Source organism: Alnus glutinosa, chromosome 4, assembly GCF_958979055.1.
Source record: "Alnus glutinosa chromosome 4, dhAlnGlut1.1, whole genome shotgun sequence".
NCBI lineage: Eukaryota > Viridiplantae > Streptophyta > Magnoliopsida > Fagales > Betulaceae > Alnus > Alnus glutinosa.
Genome location: NC_084889.1, coordinates 27,982,777 through 28,008,291, shown reverse-complemented (window position 1 = coordinate 28,008,291; position 25,515 = coordinate 27,982,777). Strand labels below are relative to the sequence as shown.

Sequence of the window (25,515 nt, the reverse complement as noted above, 5' to 3'; positions counted from 1 at the left end):
TATGAAGTTACTTATAAGTATTTAGTCCCACATTGGTTCTTTATTATGTAGAACTGGGTTTATAAGTGATTATAGGAAGCATTAATTGTAACTTGACTAGTCTTTTGAAGTGGTAGTATAAATGTAGCTAGCGTTTTTTCTAAGTGGTTATAAATTGTATAAAAGCAACCTAGCGTTGGTATTTTATTGAATTTTAATAATCTAGAAAAGACGAGTCCTAGTGTTGAGATGAGCCCATTTTGCTCAATAATCTAATCCAAGATGATGGTTGGGCTCAAGGGACCAAGATCTCCCAAAACATGTTAGGCTTAAAGGGGTCCAACATGAGCCCAATAGAATCATGCCAAGCAATGCAGGTTGGATACACAAATACACAAAGTACATTTGGCTTTTATCTCATGTGGCTGACTGGAGTGTTCATTTTGTTCCGAGGGAAGCCAATGTGGTGGCCCACAATCTAGCAAGACAGGCGGTTTTGCAACGTTTTACTCCAGTTTGGAATTATGTTTTTCCTTCTTGTATTGCTGCTAGTGCAATAGCTGAACAGCAAGTTGTTTCTTCTGATTTATAATATCTGAAGTTATTCTCAAAAAAAAAAAAAAAAAAAAACAAGTTCACTAAAGTGTTGCCTCCAGAATATAGCAGCCCAGCCATATATGCCGACGTTAGGGATGTATTCAAATCGAGTCGAATCGAGTTGAATATTGAATATGGAATATTTAAGTTTGACTTATTTAATTTTATTTTTGAACACGAGTCGAGTCCAATTTATCATTGAGCTAAATATTTTGTTCAAGCTTGAAAATTATCCTAAAAAATACTTGTGTATTTTAGTGTGGGGGACAACTTTCAAAACCAATTGACGGGAAGGAAATTAATTTTTAATTATGATTCATTTGGCAACCATAATTTTAAAAACAAATATTATTCTATTTTTGTTTTTTTTTAAAAAAAAAAAAAATCATATTTTATTCAATTTTTTCTAATTTTATCTCACAAAGTCAAACTTCGAAATTCGCGCAGTAAATAAGAATTAAATTTTGATTTCAACCCAACTTTTCCTTCTTGTGCCGGTGGCGCGGTAAGTTCAGTCGGCAACTTTGCTTGAGGAGTAGTTCACGAAAATGGATATATAAAAATTTTTAGGAGGATTTTTTTAAAAAAAATTTGGAGGAGCTAACTAGCTTATGACTTAGGGGCTGTAGTCCATAGATTTGTACGCTAAACCCGAATCATATGATTTATTTCTATATCACTTAGTTTTTTAACATATCATATATCTCTTTAATCTCTATACAATTTTTTCAGACTTGCAAAGCACTCTTATATATATAAAGATAGATACCTGTAAGTTATAACGAGAATAATAACATAATAAATAAATAAACTACAACATCACAGAAGTTAAATCACAAGATAAAAAAGATAATTATTGGGATATAAATATTTTATAACAATTATTTGATTTAATGGGTTGTAATATTTTTTGATAAATTTTGTAATAATAAATTCATTAATATTAAAATGCATGACCACGTAGTATGATAAATGATCCTTGAGATGGTAGTCTAACAATGCTACGAAGTTTCTGATTTTTTTTTTTTTTTTTTTTTTTTTTTTTAATCAATTTTGTAATAATAAATTCATGGAAATAATTGTTTATTTATTAAAATACATCAACATGTACTATGATAAATGATCCTTGAGAGGGAAGTGTAACAATGCTACGAAGTTTCTGAACTTAATTTGTTCTTCCTTGTGAAGTTTCCAGGCTTGTATTTTTGCAACCAAGAGTCTCCTTCCTTTTCGTTTGCTCTGTCTTTTCAGCTCATGCATATGTTAACTTTAATAGGAGAGAACATGCGAGTGAGGGCTGATAATCTATGTTCGAGTGTCGGGTTTGAACCGTGTTAAAATATGAGTATAAGATTATATATTTCAATTATAATCTAACTCATTTAATGAAATTGGTCATACCATTCAACCTTGTTCCGCTAATTTTGTGTTGGATTCGTGTTAAAAATTGATAGCTATAAACGTTACGTGTCGAATTCAGATCATGTCAAGACATGGGTATAAGATTATATAAATTGATTTTAACTTGACTCATTTAATTATACATAGGGAAAAATATACATACATCCATTAAATTACCGTCCAATTGTTAATGTACTTCCCAAATTTCTAATTGTGTCAATGTCCTCTGCTAAACTATCAAACAATGTCAATATGCCACACAATGACAAAAATATCATTCATAAAATTATATAAAAACAAAACAAAAAATTTATTTTAAAAATAAAAATAAAAACCAAGGGTTTTCATTTTTGATTCTTTTTTTTTAAAAAAAATAATTGTTTTATATAATTTTCAGTTTGGGCCACTCCTTGGATTTTCATTTTTCTTGTTTTTTTTGTTTGTGTTTGTTTTTTTTTTTTTCAATCTTTCAAAAAAAAAAATTTAAAAAAATAGTTTTTTCTTTCAAATTTATAAAGATATATCTGTCTTATTAAAACTTTTTTAGGATTTTTTTTTTTTTTTGTCTTCTTGTTGATTTTAAAGAAGAAATTGACCTAATTAGTAATTTAAGGACACGTTGACAAAGTGATTATTTGAAGGAAATATATATATATATTTTCCCATATGCATATTAGACCTTTCAAATTTAATCCCCTAATTTTATTGTATGGGATCCACCCGACACTGGGCTGTCTCATTGCAATTACCAAAAAAACTAATCAAATGGAGTATCAGGATCCTCTTCAGTTGGAAATCAAAGGCATTTTTATAAAAGTATCGTTAAATATAAAAGACCGACCGACTTCTCTTCGGTTGGTTTTCAACCCGAGAGGAACTGGTCTCCGAACAGGTACTTACGTCAAGCAGGAAAGTGCAAAAAGCCAAATCGTTGGTTGTCCTTGCCGACGCGCATGGCCTTATATGTAGCAATCATAGTTTGGATCTTTTGTATTGCATTTTCACAAGGAGACAAGGCATCTCCTCTGGACTCTATTATTCACTTCACTTTTTTTTTTTCTCTTAATTTTATTCAATTCGTAGGGGTTCTACTTTTTGAACGCTAAAAACATGCATGGCAAACATGCATTCACTATTCATGTGTTGTGTTAGACTTTGTATGGATCAAGAATTCAAATTAAAGTTAAAGACTATCACTTAATTATAGTTGAAGATTGTGACCTAACTACAATGAAAGATTATCACTTACTAAGACGGTGACATAGTTGCAATTGAAGTTTATCTCTTAATTACTGTTACCTAGTTGTAGTTGAAGTTTATTTATATTACCTAATTATTCTATAAATAGGAGCTTGTTATATTACAAACATTACTAAAAAAAAAATAAGAGCAAATATAGTCTTCTGGGCTTTATCTTGTAGACGTAGGTCATATCCTGTAGTTAGGTCAGAGTCTTCAATTGTAAATAGGTAATAGTCTTTAACTGTATCTTGATTTCTTTTAATCTCGTGATATACTCTATCATGTTGACTCTCCAATAGGGATATATTATTCATCTTCCTATTTGGTTTGGGTTCAATTTCCATTGCAAAAATATTTGGCTCAGCAATTTTTTGATTTTATTTTAGGTTAAAAATCATTTTCTTTTTAATTTTAATTACCTATTTTTTCAAAACACTTACATCACACATATTATTTTAGTTATCTACTTTTATTATTCATTTCAATATTTTTCTTAATAATTTCTTTATTCTTCTATATTACATTTTGATGAGTCATTGTTCACCAAAGCAGCTCACCAATTTTCTCTTTTCTTTTTTTTTTTTTTGGTTAAAATAGCTAGTTGGATGTAGGTAATTTTTCACCCATATTTACATCCCGACCAAGCCAATACTTGCCAGGTGCAAAAGCAGGTATATAAGAAGAAAAAAAAAAAAAAAAATTCAAAGATCCCCCTTGTAATTCTCTTACCCTTTTTCCCCATAGAATAGGAAGAAAAATTAATTTTACATAAAAAAAAATAAAAAAATAAAAAATGCAAGTCATTCACTCTAGTCACAATAGGTCTACTTTTAGCTATCAAAATTTTAAAATAATTTGAATGAAAATCATAATAATAGTCCACGACATGTTTCCATGCATAGAATAAAGAAAAAAAGAAAAATTAGTTTGTATTAAATAAATTTTTTACAACATTGTTCCAAATGGAATAAAGTAAGTAATATTTGAAAAAAAAAAAAATTAGAAGTTTTGGTGATGGCGATTTTGTAGAGTAATTTTCTATTTAATTCTAAAAGCTTTAGGTGCTTCTTGTTAATGTATTTTGGATAGCTTTTTTGTTTTTATTTTTTATTTTTTTAAAAGTATTTTGGTGTGATATAAATGTGATAATTATTTTTTTGATAAAGTTCATTGAGCATTACTCTTCTACAAAAGGCAGCTTAAGGGAAGAGGTTTACTCAAGGCTTATAAAGCCCACAGCTCAAGTATACCTTGGCAATGTAAGACTCTTAACATTTTTATATTTGTAAGTGTGTTTTTTATTTGAATTATTTGTTAATATTTTTATTTGGAGAATAGAAAACAAAAAATTTTAATCAACTTTTTTTTTAATTAATTGGAATAAAAAAAATTATTTTAACTCACGTGATAAAAATATGGTATGCAGCACTGGCATAGATGTCTATATGGTTAAGAGAATATGTCTATACGGCTCGGATTGAGATGGGTAAAAGATGAAGAGGAGAATGAGTTTTATTATTTCTCTTTTCATATATTATACATGTGATGTTGATGAAAGTGTTTTATATTTTAAATTGTTTGTTAATATTTTTATTTTTTATTTTTAAAAATTATCCTAAGAAGTTATAGCCATATATGCTGTAAAAGAGAGATAATAAAATTAAAATCTGGATTTTAAGAAGTTAAGAAAAAGAGAAAAGTGCTAACCACTTTATACAAGGTGCCCCTGTCTAATCATGAATGGTAACATACAGGTGTGGTTAGCGTTGGAGAGAAGAAATGATGAAATAATTGACTGATAAAGTGGAAGAGAATTTTGAATTTTTTGAGAGATAGAAGTATATAAAAATAAAATAAAATTGTTTGTTATTGTGAATAAATTGAGTTAATTTTTTTTAGGGAAAATGAGAAGAAATGATTAGCAGGATGACCTCCTAAAAGATTTTTTTAGTAGCCTCATCAAAATAGTTTTTTAGTTATTTTGGTGAGCCAATTTGATGAAAATACTAAAAAATCACTCACAATAGTCTCACAATTTTAACCAAAAAGTTTTGATGAGGCTATTAAGAATGCTCTAAACAGTAAAAGGTGATGACAATTATTTTTGGCAAAAACTACACGTCCCTTGTATTTACCACCCTTTTAGTTTTAACATTTAGATTAGTAAACTTAAAAAAAATAAAAATAAAAATGACATTTGACTCCTTCCACTATCATACCATTGTGAATTACATCTTTCAATGGTGTTTGATGTTAAAATGGATGAAAAAAATGGCATAAGTCGCGAGCATGTAATTTTTTTTTTTTTAATTTAAACTAACCAAATTATTTTTAAAAATTATTAAAAAAAAAAATAACAACAAGAAGAAAAACTATAGTGACTATACCACCCCTGAGCAACGATGGGATGATTCGAGCACCCCTAAAATGATTCATGGGTGGTTGAATCACTCCAATAGTTTTTGAGGGTGATTCTATCATGCATTATAAAAGTGGACCACATCCATAGGCTGCTCTCACTACAAAAAAATGGTTATTATTGTCATTTGAATAGTGATGTTTTTATGAGAACAAAATGGCACTATTCTTTTAGCGTCGTTTGAATAGTGTCACTTTTAAAAACGACGTAAGACGAGATTCTATATTAGTGTCGTTTACTGTTCAAACGGTGCTAATTAACAACGTTACTGTTCAAATGACACTATCCAGGTAACTAGTGTTGTTTGTACAATAAAACGGCACTAAATTTTAAAATAGAGAAAAACGTCACTCTTTAAAGACACGTCGTATTTACTGTAAATAACATCACTGCACGACGTCATTGCACTGTTGAAACGACGTCAGTAACATGACATAGATTAGTGTTTTTTTTTAAATGGCCACTAACAAAAACGACACTTACAGGCGAATTTTTGTAGTGCCTTTATACGGTTAAGAGGATAGCTGAACTATTCTCTAATTTCTAGAATGGTTCAACCATCTTCGAATTAATTAAGAGGAGTGGTTTAGAGCTTGTTTGGGTGTCCCTTTTTTTTTTTTTTTTTTTGTATTATATTTTATTATTTTTTTAATATATACAAAATTGTGAATAACGAAGAAATTTATTTTTTGAAATTATGTTTGGATGATTTAGAAAACTTGAGACAAAATTGAAAAAGTTAGATAAAGCTTGGATAGAATTTAAATTTTAAAAATTTATCCAAAAATATTTTTTAAAAATAATAAAATATAATAAAAAAACATAAATTATCCAAACATGTCCTTCGCCGCCACTAATAGGTCAGTAGATGCTGGTTGAACAAGACCCCATTTTAATTTTGTATATTTTTTGTTTTCAGTTATTTTAATTTTTTAATATTTTTTTAAGAGTAATTTAAACCACGAGCCTCGTCATTACCACGTACGCATTGATTTTTTTTTTTTTTTTTTTGAAGGGACCACGTACGCATTGATAAATGAGAATCTTTCCGCTCGATCCCACAAGACTTTTCAAAATAAAAAATAAAAAATTATTCTCTACTCTCAGTTTGTTCAACAATAGCTACCTGTTCCTAGCTGGGTACACGTGGAACGGCTGATCGGTTTCAACATTCTGTCTTTTTTTTTTTTTTTTTTTTACCTAAAACAAATAAAATCGAATAAACATATATATATATATATTTTGTTTTTTCGTGGTAAAAGTCAAAGGTTACCCTTAACTAAAAAAGGCACGTGGTTGTAGGAGTATTTTTGGCGGGGGTTTGACAATCCATTAATTTTTCCTTTTTTTTTTTTTTTTTAATGAATAGATTTAATGATTTTAATCTTATTTCTCGGAGGTTGTTCGAAACTTGAGCTATATTTTCTGTTTCTTAAAATTTTAATTAAGAATGAATATAAATCTTTTCCATACAAATGGCCAAATGGGTTTTTCTTTTGTTTTTTCGAGAATAAAAAAATAAAATAAAAATAAAATTCAGGCCCCGTGCAAGGCGAGTTTGGACGTTTGCATATTCGAGCCAGTGGGCCAAATACAAGAGACGTGGCTGCCTAAGCTTATTTATTTAGCGTCCAGTGCTCGTCGTCGTCAGTCGTCACCTCAACGTACCCTTGTTCCCGAGCAAAAATATTAGAGCGCAGGTTGGAAGAAGAAAAAAGAAAAAGCGAATCGAAGCACAAAAGATCGAGGTCTATTTGCAAATTGGAATGGCTTCGCGAGGAGTCGTTGGGTTCGTGGGCTTGGACGATCTGAGCCTGGAACTGGCCGCTTCGTTGCTCCGCTCCGGCTACGCCGTCCAGGCATTCGAGGTTTCCTCTCTTTCTACTACATCTTTTGCTTTTGATCTTATTCCATGAACTAACTCTCGGTTCCGTTTGGCTGCCTCGAAAAAAGGCCAGAAAAAGGGAATCCATTCAAAATTTGTCTCTAGTGCTTCGTTCTTCTCGAATCACTATACAATATACATGTTACGTATTGTTCTTGGTTTCCGTGGAAAAACGTAAGAAATGGAAATTGGTTATTCTTCTTGGTTTTTTGATCATTTTACTAGAAGAGTCGTGACGCGTACGCATACATGGTCCGCCACCGATTGCTACCGCTTCCTTTCCTTTCTTTTGCTTAAAGTTCACATGATAGACCACATTTTCAAAAAAATAAAAAAAAAACATAATAGACCACATTTTTATTTCACTATTATTTTCACTTTCCTTTCCTTTTTTAATGTTTTTTTTTTTTTTTTGTTTTTTGTTTTTTGTTTTTTGTTTTTTGTTTTTTGTTTTTTGTTTTTTGTTTTTAACAAAGGTTAATTTAAAAGCTGATTTAAGGCATTTTATTAAATTGAGATAAAATTATAGTTTTTAACATTTATTTTTTTAAAGAGTAATTTCTCACTTTTATTCTACTTCAATGATATAATATTGTTAATCGGTGTTTGATTTTACTTTTTTTTTTTTTTTTTTTTTGTTATTAAATATTGTTTAACAATGCGAGATGAAACAGGCTACATACGTGTATTATAATATTATTGGTGTATTTTGCCTTTTGCGGAACAAGATTTCTGGAAATTTGCAAGATTTCTTTCTTCCTTCGCCGTATTTCCAAAGTAATCATTTCATATTATTTACCAAATGGGAGACCTTGGGTAAAGGATGAGCATTAACGTCTGATCTTTTAAAAAACTTTTTTTTTCCCCCCCAAAATATGAAGAATTACACCTTAAAATTAGAGAAATTCAAGATATTATAATTCTATCCAATATTTAGTTAATAATTTTGACATGATATTTTCAACTAATTCTTGGATTAATCATCATTAAATAAAAAAAAAAAAAAATCAAATGGTTGATTGTGAGTGGTGCATCAGTATTATTGGAAAGAATTATTATATTTGTAATTTGTTAAAATGATCATAAATTTAAATTTGAGTAATGCTAGATATTATAATTCTATTCAACATTCATTTAATATAATTTAAAGATTAATCGAGAGTGTCACATCATTATTGTGGATAGAATTATAGCCTCTAGTATTTCTCGTTAAATTTTGCTTTGCCATATGTGAAAGATAATTATCGTTTTTTTATTTTTATTTTATTAATTTTTATTTACAAACTCTACCTTTTTATTTTTTTTAACTTTTTTTATATATATAATTATCTTTATCTTTAGATATTTTAAAAAATAAAAAAGAATAAAAAGTCATTTTTCAAAATAAAAATTAAAGTAGCACATATTTTTCTCTTATTCATTAACAAACAATTTAATATATATATATACACATTTTTTTTTTAAAAAAAACACAAATAAATTGGATCGAAAAACACTTATGACGTTTAGGTCATATCAACAATTTTTCAAACCAAAATAAAAAACCACTTCTCGAAAACTATTATCAAACATTCCTACAGAATCTCTACAGAGGTTATATATTAACTGAAATTAAAAAAAGGTAAAAAAAAAAAAAAAAAGTTGCTAGATGAAAGAAAAATGATACATAATTAGAGTGAAAAAAAAAGGATTTATTTAACGGAGGGAAAATTATAAGAATGTGAATTTTTATATTCTTAAAAAATGAAAAAAAAAAGTTTGATTAAATTTGAACCGGTTCAATTCGCAGAACGGTCTAGAGGAGTCAGCTGGGTTGCAACTTGCAGATGGCATTGGTTTACGGTTCAAGTACGGGTTGAACCAATTTGCTCGGTCTGATTTTTAAAACATTGATTTTAGTTGTGATATATAATCGTTTGGTTTTGTGATTTAAATAGTGCGATTTTGAAAAAAAAGATTTTAAAATATGTGATTTGAAAAAATGATTTTTAAAAACGTAGTTAAGCGTTAGGCAAATCACAGGTTAGTCTTTAAAATTTTACGATTTCAAAAAAGCACTATCTTGCCTTCGATTTGAAAATGCAGAAAAAAATTGATTTTTCAAATCACAATTTTAAAAAAATATAATTTTTAAACGATTCATTTTTTACGATTTAGTTTAAAATTGCATTTTTTTTCTATTCCAAACGCACCGTATACCGGCTTAATGCTTGGCTTGAATGAAATATTTGGCGGGCGTGTAATCTAATAATGTTCTTAACAAAATGAGAAATGCTTGACATCTCAACACTTTTTTTCCAGAATTTGGTTCCAACTTGATGTGTTATAGTCCTATGAGATTGTGACACATTTCTAAAAAATGATAGATTTCATGGGATTGTGACACATCATGTTGAAACTAAATTTTAGAAAAAAGTGTTTGGATATCTAGCATTTTTTTTTTAATTTTTTTTTTTTCGTAAATGGATGAAAGTCACATTCTTCCGGTAGGATGGGATCCTTAATTTTTAATTTGTCTCTGCTTATTGGAAAATTTGAGGAGAGAAAAATAGGTAAATGATTAAATGTGTTTATCCTTAAAAAAAAAAAAAAATGTGTTTAAAAAATGCATGAGAGGATGACCAACGAGGATTCCCTTTTATTAGGTTACAAAAATTTGAACAATTTAAGATAGGGCTATGGAGCTCACTTGTTCTAGACAACTTAAGATGTAGGATTCATCTGCCTGGAGTAGGTGGAGCCTAATAACAGGAGATCTCAATTTGAGAAAGCCAAAGCCAGTGTAAGGGTGCATTTGAGATTGCGATTTTATAGACAAAAAGTGCTATTTTAACCAAATCGAAAAAAAATGAACCGTTTGAGAAGTGCTTTTTTAAAAAATTGCAATTTGAAAACGCAGAAATCTGTTTTTTCAAATCGCAGGCAATTAGGTGCTTTTTTGAAAACGTAGAATTTTAAAAGGCTAAACTGCGATTTTAAAGGCTAAATTGCAATTTTGCCAAACGCTTAATTGTGTTTTTAAAAATCATTTTTGTAAATCCCACATTTTAAAATCGTTATTTTTAAATTGCACTTTTTGAAATCCAAATCCAAACGGACCCTAAATTTTATTCATATATATCTTCCTCATCTAGAAAGAATGAAAGAAGTACATCCTTTTCTTCAGTATTCCTACCATTACTCAACTCAAACTCAGCTGAGTCTTAACTTAAACTAACTTGGGGCGAGCTACATTTGTCTTATTTTAACGTCATAATCTCGGTTACCTCCTTATTTGATCACATTTGGTTATTTCTACCCTATTTTATTTTAGACATGTCTCTACTCCCTTTACTCCTTCAACTGGGTTTAAGTAATCCTAACCAAATATACATTGAATCAAAAATATTTTAAGGAAATTTAAATAATTTTAGCGAAATGGAAATAATTTATTCTTGAAGTATGTGATGTTACTCAATCAAGACTCTTAGTCACTGTTATTTAGTTATGAACTCCATACTTGATACTTATGAAAGCTGAAGGTGGGAAGAAATTTAGATGTAAAACTTGTAATTTGCTCTTACTAACTGGCCTTTGTGACCAAGCTAAAAGGAGACAAAGTTTTCTACCCATTGGATTGGAGAAAAGGATAGGCAAATAAGAATAGCTTTTGTAGTAACAGGGTGCTAACTGCCTGGGAACTTGCCCAAGTTTTGCTTATTCCTCCTTTATAATGCATTAGCGTTTCAAACTTCAAGAGTGCTTGTTTCTGTAAATTGCAATAAGAAAGATTAAAAAGAAAGAAAGAAAGAAGGAAAGAAATATTTCACCTATTTGGGTTATCTGTAGGTCCTCTCAAATGAAGAACAAACTAGAATGTGGTAAATCCTGTAAGTAATTGGTATCAAAACAGAATTCTAATTCAATCGATCTATAAACTTTTTTCGTATCTCAACAAGAAGGAATGCGTAACTTGAAACAACAATTGTTGTTTTGGTTTCAGTGATAAAATCTCATATCCTTGGTTAAAGCATTGGAATGTGCTCAAGTGACTGACTATATATACTAATCTGTTTAGAGCTTGCATGTAAACAAATACAAGCAATCACATGTTTTAGGAAACTACCAAGGTGAGTGGTCTTATAGTTGCATGCACACTATCAAGTGTGCCTGAATTGTTAACAAGAACTTCAATTATGAAAACATTAGATGGAATGAGCATGGAATTTTATTTTATTTGAAAAAAAGAAGTTTTTTGACTCCAAGGAGGTAGAAGGAAAGATTCGAATTGGTGACCTCTTTATATGAGGTCTGGTCTCCCAGTCAATTGAGCTATCCCTTAGGGTCAAAATTCTTTGTGTTTTGTAACAATAAACTATAGACTACTTGATCCTTTGATTCCTTTCCACTTTTAATACAAATATGTTGAAGGTTAGGACTTGCAATCAAATGCCCCCTTTTAGGACCTTTCTTTATGGGACCAACACTAGGCAATGTCCTTTCATAATGAGTAACGCAAACGAGGAAATGACCCGTTAAATGTAGAGTGTTTCATGTAGAGAAAACTTGAAATTTCTGAGTCATATATGGTTGTTAATTTTAAGGCAAAGAAAAAGAGCTATGTAGTTTTTGTTTCTTTTTATTATGCACTATGTATACTCTTGATAATCAGTTTGATATGTCATCTTACGAAAATATAATTTTATTTTGGGGTAATTAACTCCATGTCTCATTGCAATTGCTCCATTTGCAGACATATGAGCCTTTGGTGAATGACTTTTTGAAGCTTGGGGGAATTAGATGTGCTAGTCCTACGGAGGCAGGGAGAGGTAAAACAATCTTAGACTCTTATCTGTTTTACTATTTTGTATAATATTATGGTGCTGGTGATTTAAGCGAGGGTAGATGTTTTTATTTTGTTGTTGTTGTTGGACGTAGGCCAGATGCCAAACCACCCAATTCCAGTTTACAACCTTAGATATTGGGCCGTGCTACATATGAGGAGAGATGAAGTTCAATTATTATGAATAGTAGCAAAAGTTCATTTTTCTTTTTTATAGAAAATTAAAATATAAAGAAAACAAAAGAACATCACAAAAAGTCAATTAAATTATGTTCTTGGTAATGAAATCTCAAATTATTATTGACACCTACTAAGAAGTTGAAAATAGTATTTGCAACTATGCTGCAGGCAAAAATCAGAAAACCTGAAGTGGTCAATTGGAAAACGTGTTATACAGCCTACTATTTCAGCTTTGACTCTGAAAGCATCAATTTGAGAAGTGTTAGTAAAACAGAATTTTAGAAAGAAGAAAGAGTGATTTTTGAATTTTTCCTTGTTCTGGATGAATAGTTTTATTATTGCCACCAAAGAAACAATACAACTAGGTACCACCAATGATTAGTGTTAAAACAAAGATACAAGAGTTGCTGGAAATTCTGGATGCCCTCATTTTGAGAGCTCTTCTCTTTAAATAGAATATTGTGTACGAAAGTACAGCAGACTACAACATTAATCTAGGATCCCTACAACAGCTGTAATATCTTCCAAGTATAGAGATACTAGAGCTATAAGATCTTCCAAGTATGGAAAGAATATCACAAATCAAATCTCTATTTACCGCAACATATAATGGTGATATGCTGGCTTGGACACCCCCCCCCCCCCCCCCCCCCCCCTTTTTCAAATTGATGCTGATACATCAACCAGCAACAATTTGTTCACGGAAATTGATGTTATTGTCAAGTTAAAGCTTTGGAGAAGACATCTGCAACCTAAAGATCAGTGGATATGTGTGGAAGAGAAATGATTTCATTATCAAAAGCCTTATGAATTGAGTGACAACCACCTCAATATGCTTGGTGTGCTCAACAAAAACTGGATTTGCTACAATTTGAATAGCACTGGTATTATCCATATGTAGAGGATTGGTAAGAGATGGAGCAAATCCAAGTTCAGAAAGTAACCCATGCAGCCAAATAATTTCAGAACAAGCATCTGACATAGCACAATATTCAGTTTCAGTGGAAGATTTGGATACTGTTCCCGTTTCTTGCACTTCCATGAAATCAAATCATGACCAAGATATGTGCACCAACCAGTTGTTGAACGACGTGTATTGGGACATCCAGCCCAATCTACATCACAACAGGCAACAAGCTAAAGAGGACATTCAGTAGGAAAGAATAATTCCCATGTTGAAGAACCGAGAAGATATTGAATGATTCGATGAATATGCTGAGAACATGACATAAGTTGATTCACTTGGTGAATGACATATGAAATGTTAGGCTGAGTAATGTTTAAGTATATAAGACAACCAACAGGTTTCCGATATAATGTAGGATAAGGAAGAAAATCCCCTTCATCTTGTCAATATTTAACATTAACCTCCAAAGGTGTATTAACAGGAGTAGAATTTTGTTATCCAGCCAAGACAATATTGATTTAGGAAAGGACCTTTAGTAGATGTATGCGCTTCTAAACCTAAAAAATATGTCAGAGTTTCAAGATCTTTCATATGAAAGGAAGCATGAAGAGACCCTTGAAGCTGAAAACATAGTTCACATAAGTGATGATTATATCATCCGCAGACAAGAAGGACAACAACACCCGTAGATGTCTTGTGAAGAAACATCGAAGGATCGTATTGACTTTGCACAAAGGAAAGATTGAGTAGTGTTTGTCGGAACTTTTTGAACCAAACCCGTGGCACTTGTTTTAACCCAAAAAGAGACCGTTTTAGTCATCACACATCATTAGGAGAAGAGCCTGCCACACCAAGAAGAAGACGTATGTAAATTTCTTCTTTGAGGTCTCTGTGAAGGAAATAAGTTTTTTCACCCATTTGATGGATAGGCCAAGCCTGTGAAGCAGCGATATCGAAAATTGTACGAATTGAAGTCATTTTAGCCACATGAGCAAACATCTCATCATAGTCAATACCATATTATTAGCGGTTACCAAGAGCCATAAGTCTTGCCTTATAACGGTCCAAGGAGCCATCAGATTGAAGCTTAATAGAATAAACCCATTCACAGCCCATGGGCATTACAAAAGATGGGCAAGGGACTATGTCTCATGTTTGATTCATCTGAAGAGCATTTAGTTCCTCCTACATAGCTTTTTGCCAACAATCATGTTTCACAGCATGGACATAACAAGAAGGTATAGAAATTGAGGAAGTTGAATTGTAAAGTTTAAGAGATTAGGGTTAGGAAAGAGGGAAGACGAAGAGAAGAGAAGACAAAGAGAGTGTTTAGAAATTTTTTAAGACTCTATATTTCAGGATAAATATAACATGATTACAGGAATACCCTTATACCCTAATGACATGATTTCAAGGATACCAGTAAGCTATAAGAATAAGAAGCCAATATGAAAATATAAAATATAACAACTCTAACACTCCCCCTCAATATGTAGTATACAAATCAAACATGCCTAGCCTGTTGGACAATCATTGAAAGGAAGTATGAGGTGACAGCTTCGTGAGAATATCACCTACTTGATCATCAGAGTGAATATAAGGAGTGACAATTTGTTTATGCATCAATAAATCCCAAATGAAATGACAGTCAACCTCGATATGTTTGGTATACTCATGGAAAACAGGATTGTTAGCAATAAAAATAGCGTCTTGATTGTCACATTGCATTTGCATAGGAGTAAGAACATCAAGACCCAAGTCGCAAAGGAGAGAGTGAACCCATAACATCTTGGAAACAATATGAGCCATAGCTTTATACTCAATTTCAGCGTCAGAATGAGCAACAACATTATGCTTTTTACTACGCCAGGTAACAAGATTACCACCAACAAAAGTATAGTAGAAGTGGACTGTCTAGCAGTGTGACTTCCAGCCCAATCGTTATCACTAAAACCAGTGACGCACAAAGTAGCAATTGGCTCGTATAACAATCCTCGACCAGGGGAACCTCCCAAATAACGCAAGGTACGACAAACAACACTAAAGTGAGGTTGAAGAGGAGCATGCATATACTAACTAACCAACCAACGTATATCAGTAAATAGTGTACCTTGCTCACCATCACATTTAGCAGTAGAGTCCATAGGAGTATTAGAAGGTCGAGTACCAGACTAGTCTCAGACGAAAGATCAAGAACATATTGCAGCTGAGTTAGAGAAATACTGTGAGAAGATCGAGCAACTTCAATCCAAGAAAATAGCAAAGTGCACCCAAGTCCTTGGTATGAAATTGTTGACCTAAATATCTTTTCAAATCAGCAATACCTATTGAGTCACTTCCAGAGATGATAATGTCGTCCATATAAACAATCAAGACAATGGTGCTAGTGGAAGAGTGACAACCAAAGACAAAATGATCATAACTAGAGCACTAGAACCCATACCCAAGTACAACGACACTGAATTTATCAAACGAGGCACGAGGAGACTGCTTCAAACCATACAAGGCCTTTCGCAATCGCCATACTAGGTGTTCACTACCAGCAACAACATATCCAGGGGCCGATCCATGTATACTTTCTCTTGGAGATCTCCATGAAGGAAGACATTCCTTATATAAAGGCCAAGAACGACTAACAACAATGGAAAGCAAAATCCAAACAGAATTGAGACGGGCCACGGGAGAGAATGTCTTTAGATAATCAACACCATATATTTGTGTGTACCAAAGGTGCGGAGATCCGAATCCCTAGGATGACATTGACAGAAAAGGAAATATGGATATTGACAATCTAGTTTGGGAGATGGAAGACAATAAACTAAGTAAACTGGGGTAGAAATTGCTTCAACCCAAAATTTAGGTGGAACTAATGACTCAAGAAGCAATGTCCGAACCACATCAAGAAGGTGATGGTGTTTTCTCTCAGTGACACCATTCTGCTATGGAGTAGAAAAACAAGATCTTTGAGAAATGATTCCTTTTTGTTGAAGCAAGTCATGGAATTCATTAGACATGTACTCTCCTCCTGAATCTAATTGAAAGATCTTAATTCTAGTGGAGAATTGATTTTCAATGGGAGATAAAAAAAAATTTTAACGCATCAAAAACTTCATTTTTGGACTGGAGAAAGTATACCCCTGTGAATCTATAATGGTCATCAATAAAGGTCACAAAGTATTTATATTGAGCATGTGAAATAATAGGTGTAATACCCCAAAATCGTTGTGAATAAGATCAAAACAATTTTTAGAAAGGGTATTATGAGTTGGAAGAGGAAGAACTTTACTTTTTCCTAATTTACGCAAAAACAATCAAATTCTAATTCTTAGAAGACCATTTAGCTTTCTTGTCAAGTTAACCGGAATTTGACATATGAAGTAAAGTCCTAGAATTAGGGTGGTCTAAATGGTTATTAGGGCAAATTTTCAGCGCTTTGTGTTTTTGGGCGATATTTAGCAGGATCTATGTTTTTCCAACAAGATCCGACCGTCCTTAGTGTTTTGCAGCAAGATCCGATCGGCCTTGGTATTTTACTGCAAGATCCGATCGGCTCTTGGTGCTCTTTGGTGAGATCCGACCGCCCTTGATGTTTGCATCAAGATTCGACCTCCTATTGAAGTTTTCAGCGAATTTTCGATCGGTGTTGTCATTTGTGTGGAGTTTCAGCTCCCCCACCCCCTCCCGGTTTAGTGCATTTTCTTGTTAATGTCTTATTATAAAATCTGTCTTTGTGGTTGCATGTTCCAAGCTGTTCCAGCTTGAGGGGGGAGTATTAGATTTTGTTTGAGTTTATTTGTGTTCTTCATTTTTTGTTTTGTTTGTTTCTTCCAAGCTGAGCATATATTATGCTTGAGGGGGAGTGTTAGAGAATAATATGCTACGTACATGCTCTAGAAGGAGTGTGATGTGTCCCTATTCTAGAAACGGAGTGAGGTGTCCCTAGTGAGCTGCCTACTATGAGCTGTGTGTGTGAGCTGTCTATTATCCATAACATTCTACAAAGCTCCTATATATGTGGAATGAATGGAGCGAATGAGATTCACCCCAGTTCTCTTACATTTGCCTATTCTCATCACAACAAACAGCTGGAACTGTCAAAACAAGGACAAAAGAGTCATGTGGATGCCCTCATTCTAGAGCTCTTCTCTTTAAGTCGAATATTACAGACCAACTTGCAGCAGATTACAGTATTAATCTAGAATCTCTACATTAGCTATAATAGCTTCAAGTAAAGAAATACAACAGCTATAATATCTTCTAAGTATGGGAAGAGTATCACAAATAAAATCTCTATTTACCGAAACAAATAATGGTGATATGCTGGCTTTGTCGGCTGGTTTTGACGGTTAGAGAGTTTAAATTTTGAGCGTATAGAACTATCAGTAAGCCACATCTTTTGGATTTAATATCAGGGCATGTACCTTATGCCCCGCTTTAGTTTCTTAAATTATACCTTGAGGTTACCCATTAGTTGCCTTCCATTGAACTAGTGTGTAGAAGTGCTTAGTGGAAATCATCCACAAATTTTTGGAAGCTACATACTTTTTTCTTTTAATTATTAACTTTTGCGTATGAATTTCACTTATCATGTGGCACTGACTGTTTTGATTGAAGTCTTATATTCTTATACCATCAAATGTTTTATGAATTCGTTGTCTTTTCCAATTATACAGATAATCAGAAAAGTTAACTTAAAAACATGTACTGGACTATAATCTCAGCACTCATGATCTTTATTATGCTTGATCAAAAGGGTTTTAAATCCTTGGCATTTGTAACTTGTGAAAGTTATATGTTTCGTGTCCTGGGACTGACTTTCTGAAGCTTTTTTCTCTGCTCATTTTTTGCTTGCAGGTGTTTCAGCTTTGATTGTGTTAATATCTCATGCAGATAAAACAAATGATATAATTTTTGGTAACAAGGGTGCTTTGAAAGGTCTTGATGAAACTTCTCTACATAACATCTTATACAATTATCAGTCACTTGGTTGATATACGGATTATGTAACTTTATGAATATGCAGGGCTGCACAAGGATGTTGTCATCATTCTCCACTCAACCTTATTACCATCATATATCGAGAACCTGGAAAAGCGTCTCAGAGGCAATTTACATTCTGATATTGTTTCCTTTATATAATTTAGGGTCTCTGGAAAACGTGTTTGTACGGCGTAATCTTTATGCTTCATTTGGTTGCTGAGAAGACACCATTATAAAATCTGAACTTTGTTTCTCTAATCCTTTTTTTTTTGTTCAGCAACCAAATGGAGCATCTTGATCTAGGTTTAGTAGTGAAAATTAACACAATTGATTGCTTATGCCCCTTGGTTGATATATCTCTATCCGCGTTTCACTCTACTTGATGATTTGAAAATACTAAAAATTTACATTTTGGGCTAAAGCTGCATGTATGAAATCTAATCCCTCAAAGGGGAATTCATGAGTCAATATAACTAAAGCTAATGTCATGAAGCATTATTCCCTGCTAGCTATAATTACACAACCATTGCCCTTACTATGTCTATGTAATTCTAGTTGCTCTGTTTTCTTAAATTCATTCCATAAAATATCATATATAGAAAAGAATGAGCTGTGAGCTGTTTAAAAGAGGGCAATCCATTTAAGAATCATCAGATTGATGAACCTTTTTACTTGAATGCGCACACACGCACACACGTGCATTTGAGAAGGTATCACACGTAATTATTAAATTTAATCAAGAATAAGGGTCTGTATGGCCAAAATTATGTCTACGTAAGTCTTAAAGTAGTGTGCTAGTTTATCAGGAATAGGATTATTGATTGGAAGTGTGCTAAGGATTGGGTTGAGAATTTTAAGATTCGTGATTGAATAAGATTGTATGAATTGATCAAACGTGTTGATTATTGAAAAATCAAGAAAATATTAAATGCAGAAAATTTAGAAAGAACATCTGGATAATATCATTCTTCATCTCTTCCAAACTTATCTAAAGATAGTGTTGGAATGGTAGACCATGTTTATAGAAGTTCCAGTTCTCAACTAATAGATTGTCTTTTCACTTTCTTAAAAGTTTTCATTCTTTGCTTACAACTTGTAACCTATAAACAGGTGAATATGAATTTGAGTTTTGGTAGTGACTTGGGAATAGTAACTTGTGTTGAAAATAACGGACCTTTCCATATTGGGTCTTACCATATTACGTTTTATTCTGATTGTATTGCCTATTTTCTTTCCATATTAGTTCGTAGGGTTTTTCTATTTAAACGATGTAATCGCATGAGATCATTAAGAAATAAGAATAATTCTTCTTCCTCTACGTTTCAACATGGTATCTGAGCAAACCTAGGGTTTCGTTCGTTTCTGGGTGCTTGGGTTCTACGTTCGTTTCCTAATTTTTCTCTGTCGCATCATTGTTTTGCCACGTCTTCCCTTTGGGATTGTGCAACTAGATGTGGCTCACCATAATCTAGGTCGCACAACCCACAGAAGGTATTAACGGCGGATTTTGGGCTGGTTCTCCAACGAATGGAGGCGTTTTTGGTGAACACCGATCCATCCTGAAGACTACTCGGTGTGTTTGATGGACCAATTGCAAACAAGGTGGCTTTCCTTGTTCTGTTCGGCGAGTTCACGTGAGCAGCGACGTGTGGAGCTCCGGCGACAGCGAGATGGTTCTGCCTCGGCTTGACTAACGATATGTCGTTCAAAAGGGGTTCCAGGTTTGTCGTTCACCCTGCTAAACGATTTGTAGTTTAGGTAAAAAAAAAGGGGGGGGGGGGGGGGGGTTGCAGAATGAATCATCTATTTTTATGGTTCAATTTCTAGTTCCATCTTTCCTTTTTTTTTTTTTTTTTTTTTTTTTTTTGAGTCCACCGGTTGTGTTGGAGCACTATAGTTGGTAGGATGTCTGATTCAAAAATGTTGGAGACAAATCAGACGAAAGGGGCAGTGAGTCAGGTGGTGACCTCCCTCGGTGAAAATCCAACTCTTCAAATCACAACTGTCAAATTGAATGGGCTCAATTATCTTGCTTGGTCACAATTAGCTCTTTCATCTATTGAGAGCAGAGGGAAGATGGGATACTTGAATGGTAGAATTCACGAACCACGGCCCAATGATCCCGCTTATGATAAGTGGGAAGCAGAAAATTCCACAATTATGTCATGGTTACTGCGTTCAATGCTACCAGAAACTAGTCAGGGGTACTTATTTCTCCATACGGCCAAAGAAGTTTGGGATGCTGCTGCTCAGACATATTCCAAAGTGGGGAATGCTACACTGAAGTATGACTTGAAGCGCTGGATCCATGGTCTCACGCAAGGTGATTCTCTAGTAGCCACGTATTTTCATAAACTCCGTAGTTTGTGGTAGGAGTTAGATCATTATCAGAATTTGTAGCCTATGTGCGCTGTTGATGCCGCTCAAATTAAGAAGATGATTGAAGAAGAACGCATTTATGAGTTCTTGGGTGGATTGAATTCAGAGTATGATCCTGTGCGGGTTCAGATTTTTGGGAAGGAGCCCCTTCCATCACTATAAGAGGTGTTTTCTTACATTCAAAATGAGGAGAGTCATCATAGTACTATGCTTCATTCCAGTTCACAGTCTCAATCCGCTCTTGTGGGTGCAACTCAACGCACTTCGAGCAATAGTTTCAGATTTCGAGATAGGGATAGAACAGTAGATGCGACCTCAAATGACAAAGACAAATTATTCTGTGACCACTGTAATAGGTCACGACATACTCTGGAGACTTGTTGGAAGCTTCAGGGCCGTCCTACCCGAGGTCGTGGGGGTCGCACAGGTGGAGGATTTAGACCTCGAGCCCATCATACTTCTATAGTTGAGACGATCACTCCCACACTTGATACGTCTTCCTCTACTATAGATACAGGGGGATTGAGTAAAGATGAGGTAGAAGCACTCCGTTGACTTATGCCTCGATTGGACACACTTGCTATTGCAGCATCATCATCCGCTCTTACAGGTAATTTGGCTAGTGCTTTGAATGCATCTACTACTCCACTTGATGATCTGTGGGTCATTGACTCAGGTGCCTTTGATCATATGACTAGTATGTCTCCTTTATCTTCGTCATATAATCCTTGTTCAGGCAGAGACAAAGTTAGAATAGCTGATGGTTCTCTGTCGCCAGTATCAGATAAATGATCTGTTTCTGTGACCCCTTCTATGACCTTGACCTCTGTTCTTCATGTCCCTAACCTTGTTGCTAATCTTTTATCCATTGCACGTATTACCATTGAGCTGAATTGTCGTGTAATCTTTTACTCTTACTATTGCTTCTTTCGGGACCTTGTCACAGGGAAGATGATTGGCAGTGGTAGTTTGAAGGTTTGCCTGTACTATCTGGATTCTCAGGCCGACACACATGGTCGGCTCATACAGGCTTATCATACAGTTCAAGCGGATGACTTGGCAGCTAGAATCTGGCTCTGGCATCAACGTTTAGGGCATCCTTTGTTTTTAATTTGCAACGCATGTTTCCTGCATTATTTTTGCATAATAATGTTTCTATGTTTCAATGTGAAACTTGTGAACTTTCAAAACACCATCGTGTGTCTTTTTCTCCTAGTATCAATAAAAGTGATGCACCTTTTGTTCTTCTTCATACTGATGTGTGGGGTCCTTCACGAGTGGTTTCTTTATCTGGTTATCGGTGGTTTGTGTCTTTTATTGATGATTTTTCCCGAACCACATGGGTTTACTTGTTAAAGGACAAAAGTGATGTGTTTTTTGTGTTTTAGATGTTTTATAAGATGGTTTAGACTCAGTTCAATGCCACGATTAAAATTGTTCGCTCTGACATTGGGGGCGAATATATGTCTAGTAATCTCGAGGCTTATTTTCGCGAACATGGCATTATCCACCAAACCATGTGTGTTGATACTCCGCAGCAAAATGGTGTGGCTGAACGGAAAAATCGGCACCTGTTAGAGGTAACTCGTTCCCTTATGCTTGACATGCATTTTCCTAAATCTTATTGGGGGGACGCCTTACTCACTGCTACATATCTCATCAATAGGATGCCTTCTCGGGTTCTAGATTTCCAAACACCCCTCGAGGTGTTGTCCCCACCTCTTTCTACTGCAATAGGTGTTTCTCCAAAATTTTTTGGTTGTGTTTGCTTTGTCTATATTCATGGTCCTGCTAGGAGTAAGTTAGACCCCAGATCCCTCAAATGTGTCTTTGTTGGCTACTCTTCCACTCAAAAGGGTTACAAATGTTATCACCCTCCATCCAGAAAATACTTTGTCTCTATGGATGTCACTTTCTTTGAGCAACAATCCTACTCCTCATCCACCCCTACTCCTCTTCAGGGGGAGAGTCAGATTGAAGAGGGTGAGGATTTTTTGAGTCCGTTACCTGTCCCTATTCTTATGCTAGAGCCGGAGCAACAACAGATTACTAATGAGTCTCCAACTGAACCTATTGATCAACCATGTGCACCACCTGTGGAAGAGTTGAGAGTTTACTCCAGACGCCAGAAAGCTAAGACCATTCCTGATGCTACATGCCAAACATCTGATTTGGGCTCAGGTACTACTCCTTCAGGTACTACTCCGTCTACTTTTGATATGAATTTTGTAATACCTGTTGTTAATGATTCAAGTCTTCCCATTGCACAACGCAAAGGAGTTAGGTCATGTACACACCATACAGTGTCTGATATTGTTTCTTATCAACATCTATCTTCACCATATCGTTCCTTTGTATTCAAATTGTCTTCTGTGTCTGTTCCTAGAAATCTACAGGAGGCACTTAATGATCCAAAAGGGAGGACAACGATGCATGAAGAGATGGAAGCTCTTCACAAGAACACGACTTGGGATTTGGTCAAATTACCTAATGGAAAGAAGGTTGTTGGCTGCAAGTGGGTGTTCACTATCAAGCATAAGGCCGATGGTTCGTGGAACGATACAAAGCCAGACTTGTTGCAAAAGGCTTTACCTAGACTAATGGGATTGATTATGAGGAAACATTTGCACCTGTAGCAAAGATGAACTCAATTAGGGTTCTATTATCTATAGTTGCAAGCTTAAATTGGCCTTTACATCAATTTGATGTAAAAAATGCATTTCTTCATGGAGACCTAGAAGAAGTTTACATGGCAATTCCCCCTGGATTGGAAGATTCGTCCTCAGCAGGAAAAGTGTGCAAACTAAAGAAGGCTTTGTATGGCCTGAAACAATCTCCATGAGCATGATTTGAGCGGTTTTTCCGGGCTATGCAGATATTTGGTTACAAGCAGAGTTAGGCTGATCATACACTTTTCATCAAGCATTCCTCTCAAGGAAAGGTAACAGCTTTAATTGTGTATGTTGATGATATTGTCTTGATAGGCAATGACGATGGGGAGATGTAGAGGTTAAAACATCACCTTGCAAATGAGTTTGAAATAAAAGACTTGGGGACTCTGAAGTACTTTTTGGGCATTGAGGTAGCAAGGTCAAAGCATGGTATATTTATCTCCCAACGAAAATACATACTTGATCTTCTTAAAGAAATAGGAATGCTCGGGTGTAAAGCTACTGACAATCCAGTGGAGGTAAATGTTAAACTGGGAGAATGTGGCGAAAGCCCCTTGGTGGATAAGGGTAGATATCAGCGATTGGTTGGGCAATTGATTTATCTATCCCATACCCGTCCAGACATTGCATATGCTATTAGTGTGGTGAGTCAATTCATGCATTTTCCGCGAGAGCCTCACATGGAAGCTGTTTATCGTATTCTTCGCTACTTAAAATCCTCACCGGGTAAGGGACTGTTGTTTTCTCAATATGATCATTTGAAAATAGAAGCCTATACAGATGCAGATTGGGCTGGCTCGATTACAGATCGAAGGTCTACATTAGGTTATTGCACATTTGTGGGAGGTAATTTGGTTACATGGCGGAGCAAGAAACAGTCTATGGTTGCCAAATCTAGTGCAGAGGCGGAATTTAGAGCTATGGCTCAAGGAGTGTGTGAAATATTATGGTTGAAAATACTCTTGACGGAGCTTGGGTTTGACTCCAAGGACGACTGTATTGTGACAACAAGGAAGCCATTAGTATTGCTCATAATCTAGTCCAACATGACCGAACCAAACATGTTGAGATTGATCGACATTTCATTAAAGAAAAACTCAAAGAAGGTATCATCTGCACACCATATGTGAAGACTGGAGAACAATTGGCGGATATGTTGACAAAGGGTGTTTCTAGTGACACTCTTCATTCAGCCTTATCCAAGTTGGGCATGCGAGACATCTATGCCTCAGCTTGAGGGGGAGTGTTGAAAATAACGGACCTTTCCATATTGGGTCTTACCATATTACGTTTTATTCTCTGACTTTATTCTGATTGTATTGCTTATTTTCTTTCCATATTAGTTCATAGGGTTTCTCTATTTAAACGATGTAATCGCATGAGATCATCAGGAAATAAGAATAATTCTTCTTCCTCTACGTTTCAACAACTTGTGTGACCTTTAGGCTACCAAATTAACTTATTTGGCATGACAATATATGGTTGTGTGATCTAGCTTCCATTCAAGGTGGGGGTGGCACCTATTTAGGAATAATGATGAGGAAGAGTCATCAAATGTGGTATTAGACTAGAGGTCTTGGGTTTGAATCATGTCTCCATAATTTACCTTCCATTTCAATTAAATATCTCACATGTTAGGCCTCATTTATTGAAGAGAAGTTTGAGCCCACACATGAGAGAGAGTGTTAAAATATTAATTAAATGATTAAATTTACAATTTCTTATCAGCTTAAACTTTTAGGATAAGTGGTGATTTAGTATAATAAAACCGATAAATGCATTAGTGGGAGAGTAATTTGATCTAAGCTGAAGGAGTGAAAGAGGATAGTGGAAGGCCTAAAATAACATGAATAGAAGTAGTGAAGAAAGGATCATAAACAAAGGGGTAACAAAGGACATGACCTTAGATCAAATTAAATGGTAGAAAAAGATACATGTAGCTGAGCCTTTGAGTTGAAAAAGGATCCATGGAGCTGATCCCAATTGGATTCAAGACTTGGTTGAATTGAATATACTATCAAAAGAAAGAACCAAAGAGCAAATAAGTTGCAG

General features: G+C 34.2%; 1 protein-coding gene across 3 annotated transcripts in view; it reads left to right on the top strand.

The window, feature by feature from the left end:
* Positions 1-7,269: 7,269 nt before the first annotated feature.
* Positions 7,270-25,515, top strand: part of LOC133866377 (uncharacterized) — a 44,191-nt gene continuing 25,945 nt past the window's right edge. The window contains exons 1-4 of one of the 3 annotated variants that reach the window (XM_062302887.1): positions 7,270-7,506; positions 12,256-12,331; positions 18,287-18,367; positions 18,456-18,536. In XM_062302887.1, the coding sequence (XP_062158871.1) occupies positions 7,405-7,506; positions 12,256-12,331; positions 18,287-18,367; positions 18,456-18,536 (340 nt within the window). In that variant the 5' untranslated portion in view covers positions 7,270-7,404. Of the gene's footprint in view, positions 7,507-12,255; positions 12,332-18,286; positions 18,368-18,455; positions 18,537-21,978; positions 22,988-25,515 lie in introns of those variants that run through there. The other 2 variants (XM_062302886.1, XM_062302885.1) reach the window with 2 other exon arrangements.